Source organism: Coloeus monedula (genome assembly GCF_965178545.1).
Source record: "Coloeus monedula genome assembly, chromosome: 14".
Lineage (NCBI taxonomy): Eukaryota > Metazoa > Chordata > Aves > Passeriformes > Corvidae > Coloeus > Coloeus monedula.
Genome location: NC_138794.1, coordinates 10,466,399 through 10,487,613, shown reverse-complemented (window position 1 = coordinate 10,487,613; position 21,215 = coordinate 10,466,399). Strand labels below are relative to the sequence as shown.

At 51.4% G+C, this 21,215-nt stretch overlaps 1 protein-coding gene across 1 annotated transcript in view; it reads left to right on the top strand.

Annotated features, from left to right (window-relative positions):
* Window positions 1-21,215, top strand: part of PCSK6 (proprotein convertase subtilisin/kexin type 6) — a gene marked incomplete at its 5' end in the record, with an annotated part of 33,257 nt that overhangs the window by 9,724 nt on the left and 2,318 nt on the right. Inside the window, 16 exons of the mRNA XM_082290433.1 lie at window positions 229-339; window positions 942-1,085; window positions 1,638-1,714; window positions 2,365-2,453; window positions 5,597-5,769; window positions 9,419-9,631; window positions 11,020-11,120; window positions 12,678-12,781; window positions 13,266-13,383; window positions 14,214-14,402; window positions 14,645-14,781; window positions 16,712-16,891; window positions 17,480-17,582; window positions 18,155-18,351; window positions 18,787-18,874; window positions 19,989-20,080. Coding sequence (XP_082146559.1) covers window positions 229-339; window positions 942-1,085; window positions 1,638-1,714; window positions 2,365-2,453; window positions 5,597-5,769; window positions 9,419-9,631; window positions 11,020-11,120; window positions 12,678-12,781; window positions 13,266-13,383; window positions 14,214-14,402; window positions 14,645-14,781; window positions 16,712-16,891; window positions 17,480-17,582; window positions 18,155-18,351; window positions 18,787-18,874; window positions 19,989-20,080 — 2,116 coding nt within the window. The remainder of the gene's footprint in view (window positions 1-228; window positions 340-941; window positions 1,086-1,637; window positions 1,715-2,364; window positions 2,454-5,596; window positions 5,770-9,418; window positions 9,632-11,019; window positions 11,121-12,677; window positions 12,782-13,265; window positions 13,384-14,213; window positions 14,403-14,644; window positions 14,782-16,711; window positions 16,892-17,479; window positions 17,583-18,154; window positions 18,352-18,786; window positions 18,875-19,988; window positions 20,081-21,215) is intronic.

Here is a 21,215-nt window from a genome sequence, read left to right as displayed (position 1 = left end):
GCTGAGCTCACCCTGTTTGTCTGTCCATCCGTCCTGTCTCCTTCCAAATGTAGCTGCTGTCTCCACAGCAGCGCTGGCCACAGAAATGGGGGTTTGCCAGAGCACGGGGTGATGATGGGATGGGTTCGAGCTGGGGTTGGCATTGCTTCTGCATCCCACGTCCCATTTCAGTGGGCAATGCCAGGCTCAGTGCCCATGGGTGATGCTGACCCAGGTCTCTGATTGCAGGTGGACTGGCTGCAGCAGCAGGAGGTGAAGAGGAGGGTGAAGAGGCAGGTCCGAGGGGAGCCACATGCCCTCCCCTTCAATGACCCAGTATGGCCCAACATGTGGTACCTGGTGGGTGTGTCATTGTCACTGCTTTATGGGGAGTCATTTATTTCTAAGCAAATGCATCATCAATCTTTTCTGAGCCCAGCCAGTAATGAAATAATAGCAGCAAAAGTGCTTGGCAGCAGGATTTTAAAATTGTGAATTAATACACCTGAGGATCTGGTTTGAAGTGTTTCACCCTTGTTAGCAGCCCCTCATCATGGTCTGCGCAGCAAAGGCTTGGGAGCAGCACTGCTGTATTTTACCCATCCCAGAGCTGCAGTCATCTATTTGTAATATAATTTTTCTTCTGCCTGCTTCATTGATCTGTATTTGACAGGGAAATTCATTGAAAATTAAGGGCGGAAAGGAAGTGAGTACTTCAAAACCCAAGAGCCCATAGTACTTGAAATGGAAAAGAATAATAGGGAGATAGCATTGCCTGGATTAACTGCTGCTGGATGGGTTTGATCTGTGGAGTAAAGTTATAACAAATCTGCAAGTTATATGGCAGGGGGTGGGTTGTAAATATATTTTCTGGTTGATTAAATGGGCTCCCAGCCTGGCTGTTTGCTTAGATGGGCTGGAATGGGGTTGCAACCCTTTTGCAGCTGTGTTTGTCCCCGTAGCACTGTGGTGATAAAAACAGTCGGTGCAGGTCGGAGATGAACATCCTGGCAGCCTGGCAGAGGGGCTACACGGGCAAGAACGTGGTGGTCACCATCCTCGATGACGGCATAGAGAGGAACCACCCTGACCTCCTGCAAAACTATGTGAGCTGGGGGATGGATGGGATGGACTGGGGCTGATCCTCGCCATGAATTGATTTATGGAGAATTTCAGTGTGTAAACACAGCTGAAGTCTGTGCATTGGCATATATAGAGGAAAAGGTTTTTTTAAAAAAACCAAAGCTTGAGATGTTTTTAAGAAGGAAATGAGGTTTTTAGATAAGAAGGTTTGGGGGAAACTCCCTTTGCAGCTGCCTGGGAAGCAGCCTCCTCCCTCTGCTCACCAGGGCCGAGCCAAAAACCTGCATGAATCCACTCAGCCCCAGCTCAAACCCCACATGGCCACAGTAGAAGGGAGGGGGGTGCTGGACCCAGCAGGATTTGGGGTTCAGAGAAGTAGTCCCTGAGGTAGCAGGATATTTTCCCTGGGAAACACAAAGGACTGCAGCCTAAAACTATTTATTCTGAGCAAACTGTCAGAAACTAAGGGGAAAATGTAATATTCTGCCCTGCTTGCCTGCACTGGCCATCACTCCAGCTACTGGCCACCACAACCACCTGGTAAGTTGACTCTAATGGTGACCACATATTTTCAGGACCCTCTTGCAAGCTACGATGTCAATGGGAATGACCACGACCCAACTCCACGCTACGATGCCAGCAATGAGAACAAGTATGTGATGGTAATTGCCATGGAGCAAGTGATCTGGGGGGGTCCCTGAGGCTGGGTGTCCCTCTGGGGTATCTTCCAGGTCCCTTTCCCCATTCCCAGTGCTGCAGAGGAGGCTGTGTTAAGGGTTTTGCACGGAGTCCTGGTGTTTAATGCAAATCCAACCGCACTAATTGAGGAACCCTCCAGCCATCCAAGACAGCACCAGGGGGTTCCTTGCCCTGGTTGGGGATTGAACCACATGAGTCAGAATGGCTGGCCGAGATGGCAAAGCCTGGATGCATTTTTTGGGCTTCAATTAAAGTGGGATGGATACGTGTGGAAAGGAAACAGGAATGCAAAGAGCAGCCTGCATAGAGGTGCAAGATGCAAAGAGGAAGTTGCATTTAGGTGCAAAATGCAAAGAGGAAGTTGCATTAAGGTGTAAAATGCAAACAGCAAATTGGATTTAGGTGCAAAATGCAAACAGCAAATTGCTTTCAGCATTAGTTTCCTCCACCCGCTTGCTGTGGGTTTTGAGTAAGGGCTTTTCATCTCTCTGGGCAGTTTCTTCCTCTGCTCCAGCCTTGGGGCCAGTTTTGGGTGCTGGGTGGGGTGTGGCTGGAGGGATCCTTTGCCATGGCCATCAGCTAATGGGGGGTTTCTCCTTGCAGGCACGGCACTCGCTGCGCGGGGGAGGTGGCGGCGGCGGCAAACAACTCCTACTGCATCGTGGGCATTGCCTACAACGCCCGCATCGGAGGTGAGGCTGGTGCCTCCGTAGCTCCCCTGCCCTTCACCATCCCCCTGAGGGACCATGCCCACCCTGGTCACGCCAGTGGGCTCCTGGGGCAGGTGGTGATGCTGCTCCCCCAGGAGAGAGTCTCCTCCTTGGTGCCTCAGCTGTAGGGAACCCCCAGGGTGTTGGGGGAGGATGGGTGATATGGCATGCAGGGGGCTCTGGCTCCATGTGTTTGGGGTGGAAACTTTCTGCTTGGGCTGCATCCTTGCCATGAGGGTGCACATGGATTGAGGCTGTGGTGTTTTCACCCCAAAAGTCCATAACTGCTCTGGGGGCGGTCTGTCTTTGGGGTGGCTGTGTTTGCTATGGTCAGTGGTGCTGGCTGAGGTTTAGAGCTGATGTCACTTGTTTGTGGGGTCAAGGGCTGTAGAGGAGCCACTCAGAACAGGGGGGGTGGGGAGACCCCCAAAATACCCTCAGGGGAAAAAACACCAAGAAGGTGGGGGGTCAGAGATGCATATTAGAGGGGTCTTCTTCACAGTCCCTCAAATAACATGATGTGTGGTAAGCAAATGAATCTCTATCATCACATTGTATCCTGGTGCTAATTAGAGTTGCTGAGTTCATTTGCATTAGCCAAGCTGGTTTGAGCTGGGGCAGTTCTGGCCAACCCAGTCAATCCTAGGGAGATGAGGGTCTTAGTGGGGATGGGAGTGTGGTGTCCCACCTACATGGCTGGTGGAACCATGTAGGGGACAAATGCCTGGAGCTGGGTTCTTTGAGTTTTCAGCCCCATCCCTGGCATGGTTGGAACAGGAGAGGGGCTTTTCCTGCAGCCCCTCTTACCACCCCAGTGCTGGGAGAAGTGACCATCAGGAGCATGGACCCAAGCGCCCATGGGCGGATTCAGGGCTTAATTCCTTCTTTTGGCTTATTCATCCTGGCTGTGCAGGAAACAGCTTTTGTTAGGATTGTGTCTGCATGGGAGCAGTGTCCACAGGGATCTTGCTCCTGGTCAAGCACCTCCAGTGGTTGTCTGTGCTGGGAAAATCCCCAGAGGGAAAAATAACCCTGGGGACAGTGAAGAGTGGACTGGGAGGGGCTGTAAAGGCTATGGCACATCATCCCGTCCTATCTCCTGTGCCCCCTACATATGTGACGGCTTCTTGCTTCTTAGAGGCTTCTTGCCTCTGAAAACCCATCTCCGAGCACACACCAAGCTGCAGCAGAGCAAGGCAAAGCTCATGGTGGGATTTATTGGATCCTGTAGGATCAGGCCATTCTCCTTCATGCTCCTTTCTCCACAGCAGCTGTGGAGACGAGCGTTCCTTGTTGACTTTATGACGACCTCTGGGTCTCATTTTAATTTGCTCCCTTAAACGAGTGCCTTGCCTCAGGGGTGTGCTGGGGAGGTGTTGAATGAGACAAGGCACCTGGCAGAGGGCTAGGGGCTGGGGGCTTCCCACAACATGAGCAGGCAAAGGGGAAAAATAGAGTCTGAGCCATATCAAGTTTGGGATCATGGAGGAAAATATGCTATAGCTGCAGTGAGAGTGATTTTAGATGGATTACACAAATAAAGCAGCGATTAATGAGCACAACTTGTTGGGGAAGCCTATTTGTCACACTCGGAGAGCTCCCATCTAATTTTACTGGTTGCTCTTCAGTGCTCTTGCATTGCTTTTCATATGCCCTGGGCAAAACACATCACTGCTCAAGGAAAGGGCTCCTGCCATTCCTCCTCCTCTTCCCTCTCCTCGAACACTGACTTTGGAGGTCAGTGTTGCTCCCTGTGTGACACAAAGCTCATTTATTTTGCAGCACCCACCCCTGCTCCCTCCTGCTCCCCATTATCTGACTAGGGAGTCCCTCATTGTGGGTGGCTCTCTCTGGGCAGGCTTTGGGTTGGCTTTGCATTGACTTTAGGCTGATTTTGGGCTTGCTGATGAAAACAGCCACATTCAGCAAGCACAAACCCCATCCCTCAGCTGGTTTTCCTTGCTCTGTGCAGCTCAGACACTGGGCTTGGCTTTTTGTCCCTTGTCCTTGTGTTTTCTTGTTGACAAAGAGGAATTTTTTGGGAACAGCTCTGCTCCCTGGTTTTACATTTCTAAGCTTGGTTTTGGCTGGTCGGGGACAGTGTCAGAAGGAGATATTTGAGTTGACTGGTGTCCAGAGTGCAGCTGCAGCTGGAATGACATCTGCCTGCATTTGTTTGCTTTAAGACAAAATACATGTGGAAGGGTTAATGCATTTTTATAAACCAGACTCTCCCTGGCTGACAAAATATGATGCTGAAATCTCCAGCATCACTTTTCCTGCAAAGGCTGTTTCTGGGCAGCCTGTGGGGGTGCCTGGCACCCTCTACCCACTGTGTGGAGAGGAAATCCAGCAGGGAAAGAGTGATGGAGAGCAGAGGGGGTTGTGCTCTCATATTGCAGTAGTCGGAGGCTGGGGGTGGGCAGCAATCCCCCCAGCCCAGCCCACCATGGCTGGTGGGCTCAGCCTGTGAGCATCCTGGCTGGTACCTGCTGGCAATCCCAGCTGGAAGTGAGAGTTTTCCCAGGTGGCACTGTTATCCCACTATGTGTTGGGGTCCTGGCTCTGATTTTGGCCATACAAACCACAGCCTGGGTTTTTTCCTGGGGCTTCTCCCTCTCCAGGGAACCACTGGCATCAGCTGGGCAGTGATGGGGTTTGGGGACAGTCACAGTCATCCCCACTCAAGGGGCGGGGCTTCCTCCCACCAGTGTGCCTGAAGGTGGGGGGCATGAGTGTTCAGGAAACACCAATATCTTCTAGGTGGAGAAATATGCTAGCTAAGGAACTAAAAGGGGAGAAAAAAGGATTTTAGTGGGGGGATTTTGTTGCTGGGGAGTGCAGTACCACTACCACCACCCATTCCCCAGCAATGGAGGGGAAGTGAATTTTAACTCCCCCTTCTCCATCACTTGCCATGAAGCCAGCAACACAGAAAACTTCCCTAATACCTTCCCAGCATCCTGCTGCCAGGCTTGTTGGCATGCGGGGCCGCGGGCTGAAGCTATTCCAGGCACGCCTGAGCCGTGTGCTTTCTGCCGCTGTTAACAAAGCCCTTTGATTGCAATCCTCACACTGTCATCCACGCCATGAAGCCCTAATGTCTGATGTTTTTGTGCTTTTAGGCATTCGTATGTTAGATGGAGATGTAACAGATGTTGTTGAAGCGAAGTCGCTTGGCATCAGACCCGATTACATTGACATTTACAGCGCGAGCTGGGGGCCAGATGATGATGGGAAGACAGTTGATGGACCTGGTCTATTGGCCAAACAGGCTTTTGAGCAAGGCATTAAAAAGGTGTGGATCCCACAGCGCCCAGACGCGCTTGCCCTCCTCCTCCTGTCCCATGGGAAGGGCCGTGGCTGGCCCGGGGTCTGGCGTGGGGATGGGCAGCTCGGCCCCCTGAGGCAATGCCAGCACTAGGGCTGGGGCGGGGGGGAGCCAATCATCTCTAATTTTTCCTAGTTTTCCCCGGCATCCCTAAGAGCTCCGCTGGATTTGGCAGCCAAGGGTGGTGACGGCGGGAGGTTCCTGGTGATGGTGGGACCCCTCAGCATGGCCGGCAGAGCCCTGGCAGAGCAGGGAGGCCCCAGGCCGGGATGAGAAACCCAAAGTGGGTCTTGGGGAGGTTTGCACCCCAAAATGTCCCTCCTGGATGCTGGCGTGGATGGAAGCAGCAGTATCCCAAACCCCAGTGTGTCCAACCCCCTCCTCCACTCTCCTTGGGCTCCTGGTATCCTCTCCCAGGGGTCTCTGTCATGTTAAGCATTCCCTTGGTTTTCCACCTGGAACGAGTGGCTGTGTCATGGCTGGGAAGGGACATGGGTGTTGCCACAGGATCTGACAGTGGATTGTTGTCCTTGAGATCCTCCAGTAAGAAAGTTCAGCCAACATCACATGTGATTGACAGCTGTCAATCCCTGCTGGGGATGCCCTGGCCTTTCTGTGCCCGCTCGCTGTTTGAGTACTTTTAAAAAATGCCCAATATTGGCTAAAAGCATTGGGAAAAAGGCCTTTCTTGGCAGCTTGGTGCTGTGGGTAAGTGGCTCAGGGCTCCGCAGTGGATATTCCCTGGGTGCTCTAGAGAATCTGGGGTTGGGGTTCCATTGCCAGCAGCCCCAGGCTGGGCTGTGAAGCCCCCACTTCAACCTCTGCCTCCACTCCTTCCTCTGCTGCCTCTTCCCACAGTGTGCCGGGAGTCAGGGTGGCCTCTTATCTAAAAATAGGGTGGAGTGTTTTTCCCACTGTTTACTTGATTTCCTGCTGGGGCGGTGAGCCTGCCGAGGAATCCATTGAAGTGCCGGGGAGTTCACGCCGTGTAAATATGGGGGAACAAGCTGCTTTTTAGACCTTATTTTTCCATGCAGGAGCAAACGGGCAGCAGCAGGGTACTTGCCTAGCACAGCCCCACTGTCTTGGGATGCTTGTTTTTGCCTTTCAGGAGACACCCTGGTCCCCCCACTGCCCCCCTGTGTTTGTAGCACCCACCATCCCGCATGCACAGCTCATAATTGCCAACTCCATCTCCTTAAATAACGAGGAAAGCTGCAAGCAGATAGTTAACCACCACCTTTAGCCTGAGCAAACAGCTGTAACCGAGTTATAAATCCTTAAAATTGAGTTTTTAATGGAAACATTAAAATAACCTTTATCTATTAGCGATAGGACTGCGCTGGGGTAATTTATCATCTTGTTTCTTGTTCCTCCAGCCACACTTTATTAGTTCCCGAGCTAACGAGGGGATATTTATCCTGGTCATTCATGGAGTGCTGTTGGGCAAACACCCAGGCCCTGCAGTGCTGAGGGAGCAGGAGATGCTGTGCATCCCACGGCCAACCCATGAGCTGCTGGGGTGAGCTGGATCAGCCCCAGCCTGGCCAGGGAGGGATTCCCTGGTTTAAATGACAGCCAGATCCAGGTTTTAGAGCAGCCAGGAGCCCCTCACTGGCATTGTATTGGCTTAGGAGGATGGCAAATTAAGAAGCTAGATGTTTGGGGTCTGCTTACAGAAATCTTGATTGTTCCTTGTTTGAGAGCAAAGGGAAAAAGTGGATTTTTCCAATCTGAGGGAGCTGCACTACATGGTGAGCTCTCACTGTCAGGTGTTAGCTGTGCATTGTTGTAGTGTCATTCATGTGCCTGTTCATGTCCTCATGTGACCGTGCTGGCTCCAAACCCACTTTTCCTGAGCACAGCCCTGCCTGGGCATCATGGGGATGTGGGTTTGGAGCAGGTCTGAGCCTTTCTTGGGTCCCATGGGTGCGACACTTAGGGTGAGGGATGAAAGGGAGGTCTGGGCTCCCAGTCTTCTGATCCCAATCAAAATCATTGCTACATTTCCACATGCTTGGCCAGTTGTGCCTGGTTTTATTCCTCTGATTAGTGATTTGGGAACGCTTGGGTTGCATGCAGTGGGACCCATCCTCGGAGATGACTTTGGTGTGGGTGAGCTGGAGGGTCACTGTCTGCGCCGAGCATGTGGGCTGGGATGCTGCCACCTTGGAGATCCAGGAAACCCTGGAAAGTGTGACGGGAGATGCCAGCAGCAGGCTCGGTGGGCTGGCAAGCTGGGTTGAGCTCTCTGTGACATGGAGCAGGGCAGTAATTCCCTTGGCAATTGCACTTTTTCTTGCAGAGCTCCAGACAGCTCTATTAATCTTTGCTAGGGAAATACCCACCCAGTTTGGCTGGGAGGCAGCCCAGATAATGAAAACTTTCATAAAGTAAGGAAAGAGCCTGACTTAGACTGTGTATCCAGAGGCAGGGTCAGCTCAGAGAGCCTCTGCCCCAGGAGGGGGGCGAGACAGGTAATAAACCATCCCACTCCCCCTGGCACCTAAAGCCTACAATAAATCCCGGTGAATTCCTCCAGAGCAAAGTTGCTTTATTACTATTATTATTATTGTTGTTATTATTATTTTTTGTGGAGAAAGCTGCTGCAGAGCAGTGGGAGGGAGGTAAACACCAGATCTGCCCAGGCGAGTGCTGAAATCTCTCAGTGGCAGGAGCAGCCGCGGGGAGGATGGGGCTGCTCCACTGCTTCCATCGCCTGCCAAGCCCGGCAGTACTCCATCCTCCCTGGAGAGCCCTGCCTTACGGGACACAGAAGAGAACCAGCCACTTCATTTCCTGCCCCTAACCCTTTTGGATCATCAAAAATCCTCCTTTTTGGGATATCAGTACCTTGCTTGTGAACCTCCGCAGGGCTGGGTTATTCCTGGGTGTCCTGGCGTTGGGTTGGATGGAGGGGTGAATGGGGCTCATACCCATGGTGTTGGCTTCGTTAGGGGCCCCTCATTGGCACTATGGCTGCTGCTGCCAGGTTGGATTTTCCCCCTGCTCCAGGGAGGTGTGGGCAGCAGGCACACCCCTCCCAGCCCCCCAATTCCCAGTGGGGTCCCACAGCCGTACCCAGTAGGGATGGCTCCATCAGATGTTACAGCTAAGTGATGGGGAAGGGAGAAAAGGCTGGGATTTAAACAATAAAAAACAAACAAAAGGAATCTAAAGGATAGGCTGGGAAAAGGTTTCTGGTGGTTTGGGTGGTTCACAAGGGGTTTTGTGGGCGTGGGCGATTTGAGGGATTCCCTGCCACAGTTCCTCCTGCACAGCCATCCCAAAAAGCACCATGCTGGGTGTTAGCACCTGGTCCAGGGACTCTGAGTACCTAAGATATTTTTCCCCATGGGGAATGTCAAAATCCTGTTGCTGGAGGATCTCCCATCCTTGTGGGGAATCACTGCCGGTAAACTGGGACTGGCTGAGGCGAGGGATGTGTGTGGGGACTGATGCAGGGGGGTGAGCACTGGGCAGGATGGGACCCATCCTTCCACCCTAACCAAACCCTCAAAAATCAGACTTACCCCTTCCTTCCTCGCCATGCCAAGATGGCCTCTCATCCTGGGCAAACACCTCCTCTAACCCTCCATCCCCTCTGTGCCCACAGGGTCGCAGGGGACTGGGGTCCATTTTCGTCTGGGCATCAGGGAACGGCGGCAGAGAGGGCGATTACTGCTCCTGTGATGGCTACACCAACAGCATCTACACCATCTCCATCAGCAGCACCACCGAGAACGGCTACAAGCCCTGGTACCTGGAGGAATGTGCTTCCACCCTCGCCACCACCTACAGCAGTGGGGCGTTTTATGAGCGGAAAATTGTGAGTTTTACCCCAACATCGAGTGGGGCAGCATCCCCTGGGCATTTTCTGCATGGCTGGGCTGAGTGATGGCTCAGTTGTAAGAGCCAGGCTTTGTCCTTAGCTCTGCAGTGGGTTTTACACTGGTCATCAAGAGCTCAGGGATGTCATGTTTTCCCTGGTAACTGGGTGAAAGGGCTGGAGGTTTTCAAAAATACCCATGTAAATATTTACCTGTTCCCCAAAGTACTTCTCATTGTATCTTGTTTTTTTTTTTTTAAAAAGTGAATTTTGAGGATTTTTAGCCTGAGAGAGAAAAAAGAGGGAGGATGGAGGCATTTAATGGGGGTGTGGCAGCCCCAAACTGGGAGCTGAGGCTTTCTGGAGCCAAGAAACTTCCTGAAAGTGTGAGCACATGTGGATCAGTGCAGTTTTCCCTGCCACCCAGGCTATATTTGCCCTGTCCCAAAAGCTCCTGTGGCCTGGTCTCACCAAGGCTGATAGCTACTTTCATCCCTGTGCATCATCTGAACCTTGGGAAGTAAAACGTCTCCCAACAACACAGCACCTTACCCAGCCTGGGAAGGGAGTTTTCCACCCAAGTGAGGTGTTCTGACCAAAATTTATGTCGGTTGTGTTTTTTAACAAGTAAATAATTTTTTTTTTTGTATTAAGGAGTGATTTCTTTGGCCCTCAAAAGATGAATTTCCAGCCAGAAAACAGATTGCAAGTGCCATTTTCATGGTACCCCAGGAGTGTTTGCACGGCTGAGGCCAGCCCCAGTCCAGTGCTACAGGAGCATTGTTGGGAAAAAATCCAAACCAGCTTCCCATCCAGAAATCACCAGATTAAATCAAAACTTAGGAGCCTTTTAAAATGAGAAGAAGCATCTCTTGGCCCCTCACCTCCTCTCCAAATTTTTGGTACCCAAACATCATGCTCTGTGTTAGAACAAGAAAGCAGGAAATGGCTTTTTTTTCCTTTCCCTATGCAAACGGAAATTCTTGTCCAAGACCAGGAGCTGGAGGTTTTAAGGGAAGTGTTTAATATGGCCCAGATCAACATGCACCCCTGGACGTGTACCCGCACCAGCTCTGCCCTGCTGACACTGCTCCATCATCTTTTCCTGCAGCTGATCCACAGCCAAATGGATTTTTTCCCCTTTCAAATAGTTTTTGCACCTTTGAGCAGTGGAAAATGGAAGCACAAGGGTGTTTTCTCATACACCAAATGTATCTGCAGCCCATTTTTGGGGCTCTGTGCACCCCAGTGGCACTGGAGTTGTGGCAGGGATTGGACACCAGCAGGCTCAGCTCCTCTCTGGCAGCATCCCAAACAAATCTGGGGTGCTGGATGGGGTAGTGCCCATGCTGGGAGCATTTTGGCAGCTGCATCTCCTCTCTCCACAGGTCACCACGGATCTCCGGCACCGCTGCACCGATGGCCACACTGGCACCTCCGTGTCCGCCCCGATGGTCGCAGGCATCATTGCCTTGGCTTTGGAGGCAAAGTAAGTGTAACCTCCTCAGGAGAAATGTTCCCTCATTTAGCACCTGGTGAGCAAAACCTGAAAGAAACAAGGTGGTTTTGTTTCCTCTGGAGTGATTCAAAATGGGACAAAGTAATTTTAAATCACTCCTTTCTGGCAAGGTTTTATACAGAATTGTTGTTTTGAATCTGATCTTCCCACAGGTGTTTTATTGATCTAATTCTTCACCTGTTGCCATCTGTTGAAACTTTTGGGGTTGGTGACATCAGTCAGGCCTTTCAGTAGGTGATTTGAAAACGCTGACAGCCGGCTCCAATGGGAGTTTTATAAATACTTCCTGGAAAAAAAAAATGTCAGAAAACATCACAGACATTGGGAAATGTCAGCAGAAGTGATGGTTTTCAGCAAGTGTTGCATTTCTGGGGGAAAAGGACTGCTTTTTCATAATGTCAAAGACTCACAGGACTTAATTGTCAGCAACACATCCCTGGTTCAAACAAGCTGCTCTTTTCCTCTTGTCCCCATCTTAGTCCCATCCTGGTTCCATCATGGTCCCCCAGCCCAGGAACAGCCCTTGGGCATTCCTGTGTTGCTTCATGGAGTGTCTTCTCATGAGCTTATTATTATTTTTATGGAGCGGAAATAAAATTAAGGCTGGGAATAAGAATAAGCCTCAGGGCAGTGCTGCACTCTCATCCAGGGATGGTGATTGTGGCTCCATTCCTCCTCCTCTGATTTAATCCCAACACCCAGGTCGGGTGAGAGCATTTCCGGAGATGCCGTTTTCATTACAAATATATTAAAAGCTTTAGATGTAATTTTTGAATTGTTTAGCTGAGGCATAAACGGCAACATTAACTAGCAGAGCTTGGTGCTCAGGCATTCCATCATGACAAGAGAGAATGAATTGAATTTCGTTCTTTAAATGTTGCTCGAGAGCAATATAAATCCCAGCTCGAGATGCTGAACAACTGACTGTAAGTAAAGCGGGGAAAATTCCCCACCAATATCCCTGAGCCGGGGTTGTGAGGGGGCTCAGAAGCACAGAGCACTCAGTGTCCAGCACTCTGACACAAACCCAGTCTGGGGAGGTAGAGGCAATTTGGGTTTAATTTTTCTGTTTAATGAACAATCCAGGTTTTATTTTCAGCAATTTTTTGCTGTTATTTCTACAAAGGGAAGGTTTGCTCAGCATTGTGTATCAGCGAGCTGCTGAGCCCACTATCCTGTCTCAGGATGTGCTTTGCTCCCTATCTCCTACAAAAAAATGGGGAAAACCTTCCTGATCTGCTTGATTTCTACCCTAGAGCATGAGAGCTAAATAGCCTTATCCAGGAGTAAATCCTGGAATTCCCATGGGCACGTGGCATCCCTTCCTCGGGCACACTACTCTGCTGGGGCACCTCCAGTGGTGGACAGGGTGTCAGCATTTAAACCATCAATTCTTGCTTTTTTCCAAGCAGGAAAGAGGGGTGCCTGGTGTGTTTTTTGGTTTTATTTTTAACTCAGTGGGGTACCTGCTGCTGCTGGGAGGACTGGGAACAGCAGAGCCACCCCATGAGCCACGTGTCATTGCAGCCCCCTGCTCACCTGGAGGGACGTCCAGCATCTGCTGGTCAAAACCTCGCGGCCGGGGCACCTGCGAGCGCCCGACTGGAAAACCAATGGAGCGGGGCATAAAGGTGAGAGGCCGTGGGGATGGAGGTGGCAGGGCAAGAACAGCCAGCCAAGGGAAGATAAAGGTCTCCAGATCTTTGCTCATGGGGACAGTTCACCGTGGGTGGTCACTGTCAGGTTCCTTGGGGGTTCCTACCTTCATGCTGTTAAGTGAAAGGAGGAGAGGGCAATAAGTCATGGAGTGGATGCTTGGGACTCTTGCTTGGTAGAGGTTTGGAAAACTTGTTTGGTGGAGACTCTCCTGAGCTGCAGAGTTTCTTAATGCTTTCCTTGGGCTGCTCCCAACAATGGGTTTTCCATGGTGCCAATGTGGATTCGGGGTGTAGCTTGGCCAGGATGATGAGCTCCATGTGTTGAAGCACCTCATACCCCAATGGGGTCAACTCCACACCTTCCCTGATGGTTGGAGGATGCTCCACCGAGCACTGAGGAGGAGCTCCTGATCCCTGCTGGGAAGGCTGGGGGTTTCTGAGTCTTCTCTCTTTCCAGTTAGCCATCTATATGGCTTTGGGCTGGTGGATGCTGATGCTATTGTGGTGGAAGCCAAGAAGTGGAAGATGGTTCCTCCCCAGCACGTCTGCGTGGGAAGCCTGGACAGGGTGCCCAAGTGAGTGTTGTGGGGTCTGTGCCTATGGCTTGGTGAAGTGCAGGTCCCATGAGGGCTCTCCAGGGCCAGCTTTGACAGTGGGTGATTTTTTTCCCTTTTGCAAGATTTCACTTCCCAGACCAGTGATCAGCAGGGAATTTTTGAGGGCTGACAGTGAGAGACCAAACCCACCTTTCCTGCTGGGTCCTATGTGAGCAGTGATGTGTTGGTCTCTCCGCCCTCTTACACCAAACAGTTTGTCTTGATGGAAGACACCAAAAACTGGTGATTTGTTGCAAAGATTCCCAAATTTCCAGTGTCTGGGTTCTCTTTGAATTCGGCTTCGGGTTCAAGCTAGCTCAGGTTCACATCTCATCCTTGGTAGGTCAGTCCCTCCTAGGTTAAAGAGTGGGATCAGGGATCTGACCAAGTGGACACTCCTCATTTACCAATGCCTGGCTGTAGAGAGAGAGAGTTGTTCATCAGAAAAGTCTTTTAGAGACTTGCATATGCAAAACAGGAATGAGTGAGGAGCCAAGTGTGTTCATGAAGCTATTTATCTGATACAGACGCTAATTACAGCCCAAAGAGGAGCACTGCACTCGTAATTATAATAAAGCAGCGCCCTTGCAGCCCATAAGGCATAGATCTTTGAAGCACTTCAAACTCATCTCGTTACCATCCAGCAATTCAGCAAATTCCTGTGCTAGGACACTGGGAATTGCAGTGGCAGATAAGATAATTTTTGCTGTGAAGCAGGAGGACATCAGGTTCAAATATAACAGGGCGTCCACGCCTGGGAGCCAGGGGCACTCTGTCCCCATCCTGATGCCATGCCCTGTCCCTGGTAGGTACATCCGAGCTGACCACGTGCTGCGTGCCAGCACCCTGAGCAGCGCCTGCGCAGAGCACCGGGACCAGCACGTGCTGTACCTGGAGCACGTTGTGGTGCGGCTCAGTATCGCCCACCCACGCCGGGGGGACCTCCAGATCAGCCTCATCTCTCCAGCCGGGACACGGTCACAGCTCCTCGCCCGGAGGTGAGAGCAGCCAGAGCCAGGGTGTGTCTGAGCTGAGCAGCATCATCCTTTAGGGGGTTGCTGCGAGTTTCCTTGGGTTTTTGGGAAGGTGGGGAGCATGCCCAGGTTTCAGCTGCAGGAGAGCTTGGTGCAAGGGTGTGTGTGTGCAAAGATTCCTAAAATCCTCAATTACCTATCTACCTTTTCTGATAAAATATGACATTCAAAGTCACATTTCTTGGTGCATGGCATTACTATTGCAGGGTGTTTGACCACTCCAATGAGGGCTTCAAGGGCTGGGAGTTCATGACTGTCCACTGCTGGGGGGAGCGGGCAGCAGGGGAGTGGACCCTGGAGATCCACGACACGCCATCCCAAGTGCGCAACCCTGCCGTGCAAGGTAAGGATCCCCCAGTGCCCACCAGTCCCTCTAGCTCCCAAAACCCTTTGTAGGCTGCTTCATTTGGCTATAAATTTTGCCGTGAATTTTATGCTCTCTGTATTGCCCAGATTTTCAAAAATGGGCATGACATGTCAGCTCTGAATGCAGGAGGCTGCAGGTCTGGCTGAGCTGGAAGCCGGTTTTCTCGCAGCAGCAGCAGCAGCAGCAGCAGCAGTAAACTGGCTGCACCCGAGAGCCAGGTTTCCAAAATTAAACTGTAATGAGTCAAAATGAGGAAACCCAAGAGCTGTAATTGTTGTTTGTTTGTTTTGCTTCACTGCTGGGACATCTGGCATGTGGGCTGGTTGTGCAACAGCGCAAGGGGATGATGCCCCTTGGGCTGCAGAGGGATGGACATCCTCCTTGGACTGCCACCAAGAGGGGGTGGCGGGGCTCAGCCTGGCCCCCTGCATGTCCCCAACCCTGCTGTATCCCCCTGTTCCCAGCTTGACTGCCTGCTCCCTGACCCCTTCCCAGCAGAGGAGCCGTGTGGGCAGGATCTGGCCCCGCTGGGAAGCGGCAGCCGCCTTGCTGGCTGGGGGCAGCAGGACATGAAGCATCCTGCCTGGGGCTGGAGTGTGTTATGGGGGTGTTGAATCCACAAAATCATTGATAGGAAGCCAGAAGTATATTAAAAATTTCTCCCACGCTACTTTCTGGCGGAAGGTGCACGTGGGGGTGCGTTGCACAGAAAGTGTTTCTGTTTGCTGCCTTCACCCAAAATCTTTTGAACTTGGAGAGCAGCAGCAAAGCACCCACAGAGCTGCTTTTCCCCCAGTATTTACAGTTTGTGGCGGGTGTTTCTGACCCCCTCACAGGCATTGGGTCTTGGCAAAACATAATGAAAACAAGTACATTAAGTCATCTCCTCAAAAAGTCTGCACTGGGTTTGAAGCAGAGAGGGCACAGGAAGAGGAAAAAGAGGGACAATGCTCCCAGCTCGTAGCAGAAATCGGTATTAAATGTTAATTTAATACCACTAAATTGGTTAATTTAATATCAATTAAATACTATGAGTGTCATGTTACTGGTACTGCTGCACCCCCACATCGGCCCTCTGCAGCCTGGGCTTTCCTCACAGAGGATATTTTAGATTTAAAGCAAATTCAATTCTTTTGGCAAAGGTGCTTCCCCAGCTGATGCTGCCAGAGCTTGACCCTTCGCAGGCTCCACACCAGCACTGCTTGGTGCAGCAGGTGTGTCTTCTCATGCCTTTGGGAGAGCCAAGGGATTTGGGTATTGGAAATTTTAAGCACTTCCTGGAAACACACAGATTAGGAGTTAAAGCTGAGCACACTGTGGGCATGAAGTGACTCGCATTGATGGGGAATTGGAAAAAAACCAGCACTGGAAGGGAGCAGCAGCATTTTTGGACTCTCCCCAAAGCCATGTTGCTCATGGAGGGTCTTGGTGTGGGTGTAAAGCCTTGGGCGGGGTCTCACCAGGTGCACCACAGTGTTTTGGGGGATGCCAAGCTCAGACCTCTGTTGTGTTGAGCAAAGAGATGGCTGGAGCAACAGCAGCAAGAAATAATCCAGTGTGTGCTGGGTGGCTTTTGTCAGACAGAAATAATCCTCTATTGTGGAGCCTTTAAAATTACTGGTACTCTCCAGTGTTGGACACAGAGACTGTGTGATGCTGTGGTTCCCCAGATGAGTTGTGGAACTAAAAATCCCTTGTAAGTGCCTTAAACAGCTGCATTTATGTGGGCTGGAAGCTCAGGGGCTCAAGAACATTTCTGGGTGTTCACTGTTTGCTTCTGCATTGCTGTGCCACTGGTGACACCCTGATGGTCCAGTCCATCCTCCTCCTGCTTCCCCCAAAACTGGGTCCCCCAGAGATGGGCAAAATGGGGAGCGGGATGAGTGATGTTGCACCTGCCCCACAGGGAAGCTGAAAGAGTGGAGCCTCATCTTCTATGGGACAGGCGAGCATCCCTACACTGCGCTGAGTGGGACCCAGTCCCGGGGGAGGTCACTGGAAGTGCCAACATTGGAGATGGAGTCATCGAGAGTCGCCTTCCTGCAGAGCCAGGTGGAGGTGGCAGAGGAGGAGGAGGAGTATGCAGGTTAGTGCTGGCTGAGTTGCCACATTGTTCCCCCCAGAGTACCCAGGAAAACGAAAACCCAGATAAAAACTGGGGGAGGTCTGATCCTGCCTGGGGCTGGGGCGAGCCGGGAGGAGCAGTGCCTGTGGCCAGCATGGGGCAGCAGGATGGTGAAATTAGAAGGTAGGAAAATGCCCCGTCCTAGCATTCCTGCCACAAATTGGTGGTGCAGCTGTCTTGAGTGGTAAAAAAAGTTCCTCTGCCCACCTTCCCTCCTCCAGCATGGGCAGGGGCGGGAGTCTCTGCTGCTCCCTGAGGAGCAGGTCCCTCTTTCAAAGTTGCTCCTGCACCAGTATTCAGCCAGAGGATGGCTGGGTGGGATTCATTCTGGGAAGGATGAGCTACAGGAAAGACAAGCACCTAAAGCCATGCAGCTCCATAGGATAGATAGGATAAAATTTAAAATATAATAGATACAGGATATAGAATAAGATAGGTGAAGGGTCCAGGTGTCCATTGGTCCAGGGAGGGTGTGCTCAGAGCATCCTGGCAGTGGTGCCTGGAGGGTGCTCAGCTTTTCCCACACTGAGCTGGTCTCTCCCTCCTCAGGTCCGTGCCACCCTGAGTGTGGTGACCAGGGCTGCGATGGTCCCAACGCTGACCAGTGCTTGAACTGCATCCACTACAGCCTGGGCAGCGTGAAAACTGGCAGGTGAGGGGTGATGGGGGTCCCCGTGGAGCCCCTGGGCGGCAGCAGCACCTTTCCTCAGGTCTCACACCTTAGTGTGGGTGATAGATGTTTGCACAGAGAAAGAAGCATATGAGAAATTAAATGGATGGCGGAGGAGGTGTGAGAATCCCTGTCCTGAATTAGGATACAGTGGGGTGGAGGACATGGAGCTGGAGAGTCCTGGAGGATCTTGGCCATATAATCATGCTGGGCAATAAGCTTTGGCTTCACTGGCTGGGGTCACCCACACCCAAGGGACAGCCAGCTGAGGTGCCAAATCACTTCAGGAACTACTAGGGTTTCCACTCCTCAGTCTCTTGGGATGGCATAGGGAAACTACCTACAGCTGGGACAAGAGAGTCCCAGTCTCTGTATTAGAGCTGTGACTTTGAAGACACTGTAAATCACAAGAATAAGAAGTAAATGAGCTCGAATTGCTGCCAAGGCCGGGGGACGCCCCAAGCGCTGTGGGCAAGGGGACAGTGGTGGGTGCTGGGAGTGGGAGGTGACTGCTGCTGGCACCAAAGCCCGGGCGCTGCCGATTCCTTCCCCAGGATGTGCGTGAGCTCATGCCCCGCTGGGTTTTTCGGTGACAACAGCGCCCGGAGGTGCCGGCGGTGCCACAAGGGCTGCGAGCGCTGCGTTGGGAGGGGACCGAGCCAGTGCACAGCCTGCAAGAGGAACCTCTACCACCACCCCGAGATGGGCACCTGCGTGGTGCTGTGTCCGCCTGGGTTCTACGCCGAGGAACGTAAGGATGTTTATCACTTGAGAGTTGCAGCATGAAGATATGCAGGGGTTGCTTCTATTTTAAGTGCTATGGGTGGAGAACACACCTTGATTTTTGAGTATCGGCTTTGAATTTCCCCCTTGACACACTTTGCATGGTGAAGGGAGGAGGGAAACCTCTGAGTGTTCGGAGGGTGGTGCAAAGTAGAGGTGCTCAACTCAAAGCTCTTAATTAGAAACTGTAATTAACGATCCTGGCTGCTTGCAAAGCACATTTCTTTTTAGCAAGCAATGACAGATAAGGTCACCTGCAAAAGCAAGGATCTGTTGGGGAGGGCTGTGCCTTTCTACCCTGGGGAGCTGGTGCTGGGGTGCAGTGTGGCTTTGCGGCTCCGACTGCTGCTTGCAAATCACTGTCCGGATTTTATTCTCCCTGCTTTGCTTTGTTTTTTGAAAGGTCAGAAACGCTGTCTGAAATGTCATCAAAGCTGTAAAAAATGTGTCAGCGAAGCAGACAAATGTACTGCATGCAAAGAGGGATTCAGGTAAAACACCAGTACAGGAGGAGTTTATACCTGCAGCATTCATACCTGTGGTTTAAATTTGGGAAAACCAATGGGAAATTAGAGAGTGAATTAAGTTAAAGACTAGAGATCCTGCTTCCATGGTGCTGCAGCTGTGGTGCAGTGTGCTGGAGGTCTGGGAATTTAAAGGTGGTGATTAGTGTCCCTTTCTTAGCTGAAAACTCTGATTTAAATTTAATTTCATTTTCCCCAGCTCTTTCCAGGGTGGTGGGTAAGTGCTGTGTAGAGCTGGTACCAGGCTGAGCTGCTCTAGGCAGGCTGAGAATCCTCCCTGCAAATGCAGAAACCCTTCCCTCAGACTCATTCATGCTGAAAATTTTATCTGATGTACCTGTTGAGTGGGGCTAGTACAGAACAGTGATTTTCCAGCACTGCAGGTGCAGGCAGGGCAGCCCTGAACCTGCAAGGAGCAATGGGTGCCACTGCTGCTGGCCCCACAGCACCTGTGGGGAGATGCAGAGCCCAGTGTCAGTGCTAGGGAGAAGCTGTTTTCCATCCCCAATTGCTCATGGAAGTACAACCCCATAGCAGTCTGCAGTGTTCAGGCACTATAAGTGAATCAGAGCCGTGGTGTAGCAGCGGGACTCACTCAGACAAAGAAATTCCCGCTGCCAAAAGATTATCTACTCCCTTGGAAAAGCACAAGTGGAGGCACTTGTCAGACATAATCCACGTGGCACTTGTTTTTTATTGTCCAATATCCTTTTAAGCTGGGACTTCAAATCATCCCTGCCACGGCGCAGCAGCACCGGCCCAGCCACGGCAGTGAACCAATTTCCTTTTATTCTGGGGAGCCTCAATGGTGCAAAAGGTCTTTGGGAGAGCCTGGCTGGCTGCCCATGGGAAAAAAGTAATTTTATTTCCTCCTGGATACTTAATTAAGGAACTCGCAGCTGTCCCTTTGGTCCAGACAGGATTTTAACTTCTCCTAAAATGCCGGCTGGCTTTCCGACACCTCCTGCACTGCGGGCTGAGGATGCCGTAGGACACTGGGGAATGTGGAGATGGGAATGGGCTGTGTTGTGTCCCCATATCCTGTATCTTTGGGTGCAAATGTTCTCTGCTTTCCTGGCAGCCTGGCAGGGGACAGCTGTGTGCCGGAGTGCCAGCCTGCCATGTACCTCAGCCGGGAGCCCCGAAAGTGCGAGACCTGCCCTGCCAGCACAGGTATGTCCTTGGCCCCACAGCATCCCACACAAAACTCCAAAACCCTCGTGCATCAGGAGCCAATCCCCACTGTACCCACCCTGAGCCGAGGCAGAGCGTGCTGGAGGGAAAGTAATCCCAACTCTCCAGCACATCCCATGAGGTATATGCTCATGCTGGAAAGGCTTTTAGGGGATTTTTTACATTTTTATTAGAGCCATTTTTTATTTCTCCATCTCCCCAAAGCCAGGTGCTTTGGTTTAATAAGGTTGCGGGGGAGGCTGTAAAACCCTCTCGGAGTGATGGAAGGTGGCTTTGCAGCTGATAAAAATGTCAGGCAGCTGAAGTGTGTTATCCTGTGTTATCCCGGCCGCCCCACAGTGCCGGGCTAGCTGCTCCTGGCTTCCCCCAGATGCCTCAAGTTGCTCAGAGTTCCTTTTAAAGCCTGCTGCTCTCTATTCCTGTAAGTCCAATTATTTTCCATTGTTAATGTTTGCGTCTACCCTCAAAATCATCATAGATCTGATGATAACATGATCTCTAGACAATCCATGTTCAGTGTCATGAACCTCTTGTATCATACATGGGCAATTGCCTTAGACTAAATCCAAAATATTTATTGATCTTGTTGGCAAGCCTGGAAGGGAATGGGCTCTTAATCCCTGAAGAAAATTATTTCCCTTCTAATTCTTATTCCAGTCAGTGTGAACATTCTCCCCCACAATTATTTTTCCAGCCTTTTCTCGTCTCCTTTTCCTGCATAACCATTTCTCAAGCTTGGTGCATGGAAGCCCTTTAATGATACCACCTCCATCACTTGAGTTTTGCTGTCCAGCCACAACACAGAGTCATCAGAGTGGGGCCCTCTGCTTTCCCAGCTCCTCTCTGGAGCCCTTTCCTCCTCCAGCTCCCCCACGGCCCAGTTTAGCATCTCCTTTTCCACCCTGGGGAAACCCAAACCGGTGCATGCTTGGGACTGGTGGCTGATGGCCTGGAAGGGATTTTGATGTGCTGTTCCTCACCGAGCCCTAGTAGCCAGCTCCTGGCTTTGCAGAGGGACAGACACTCAGTCCTGGCTTTTTGGGATGGAGGCTGAGTTTTTTGGGGTGGGAGCCAAGCACATGGGCGGGACTGCATGGCAGAACACGCATCTTGT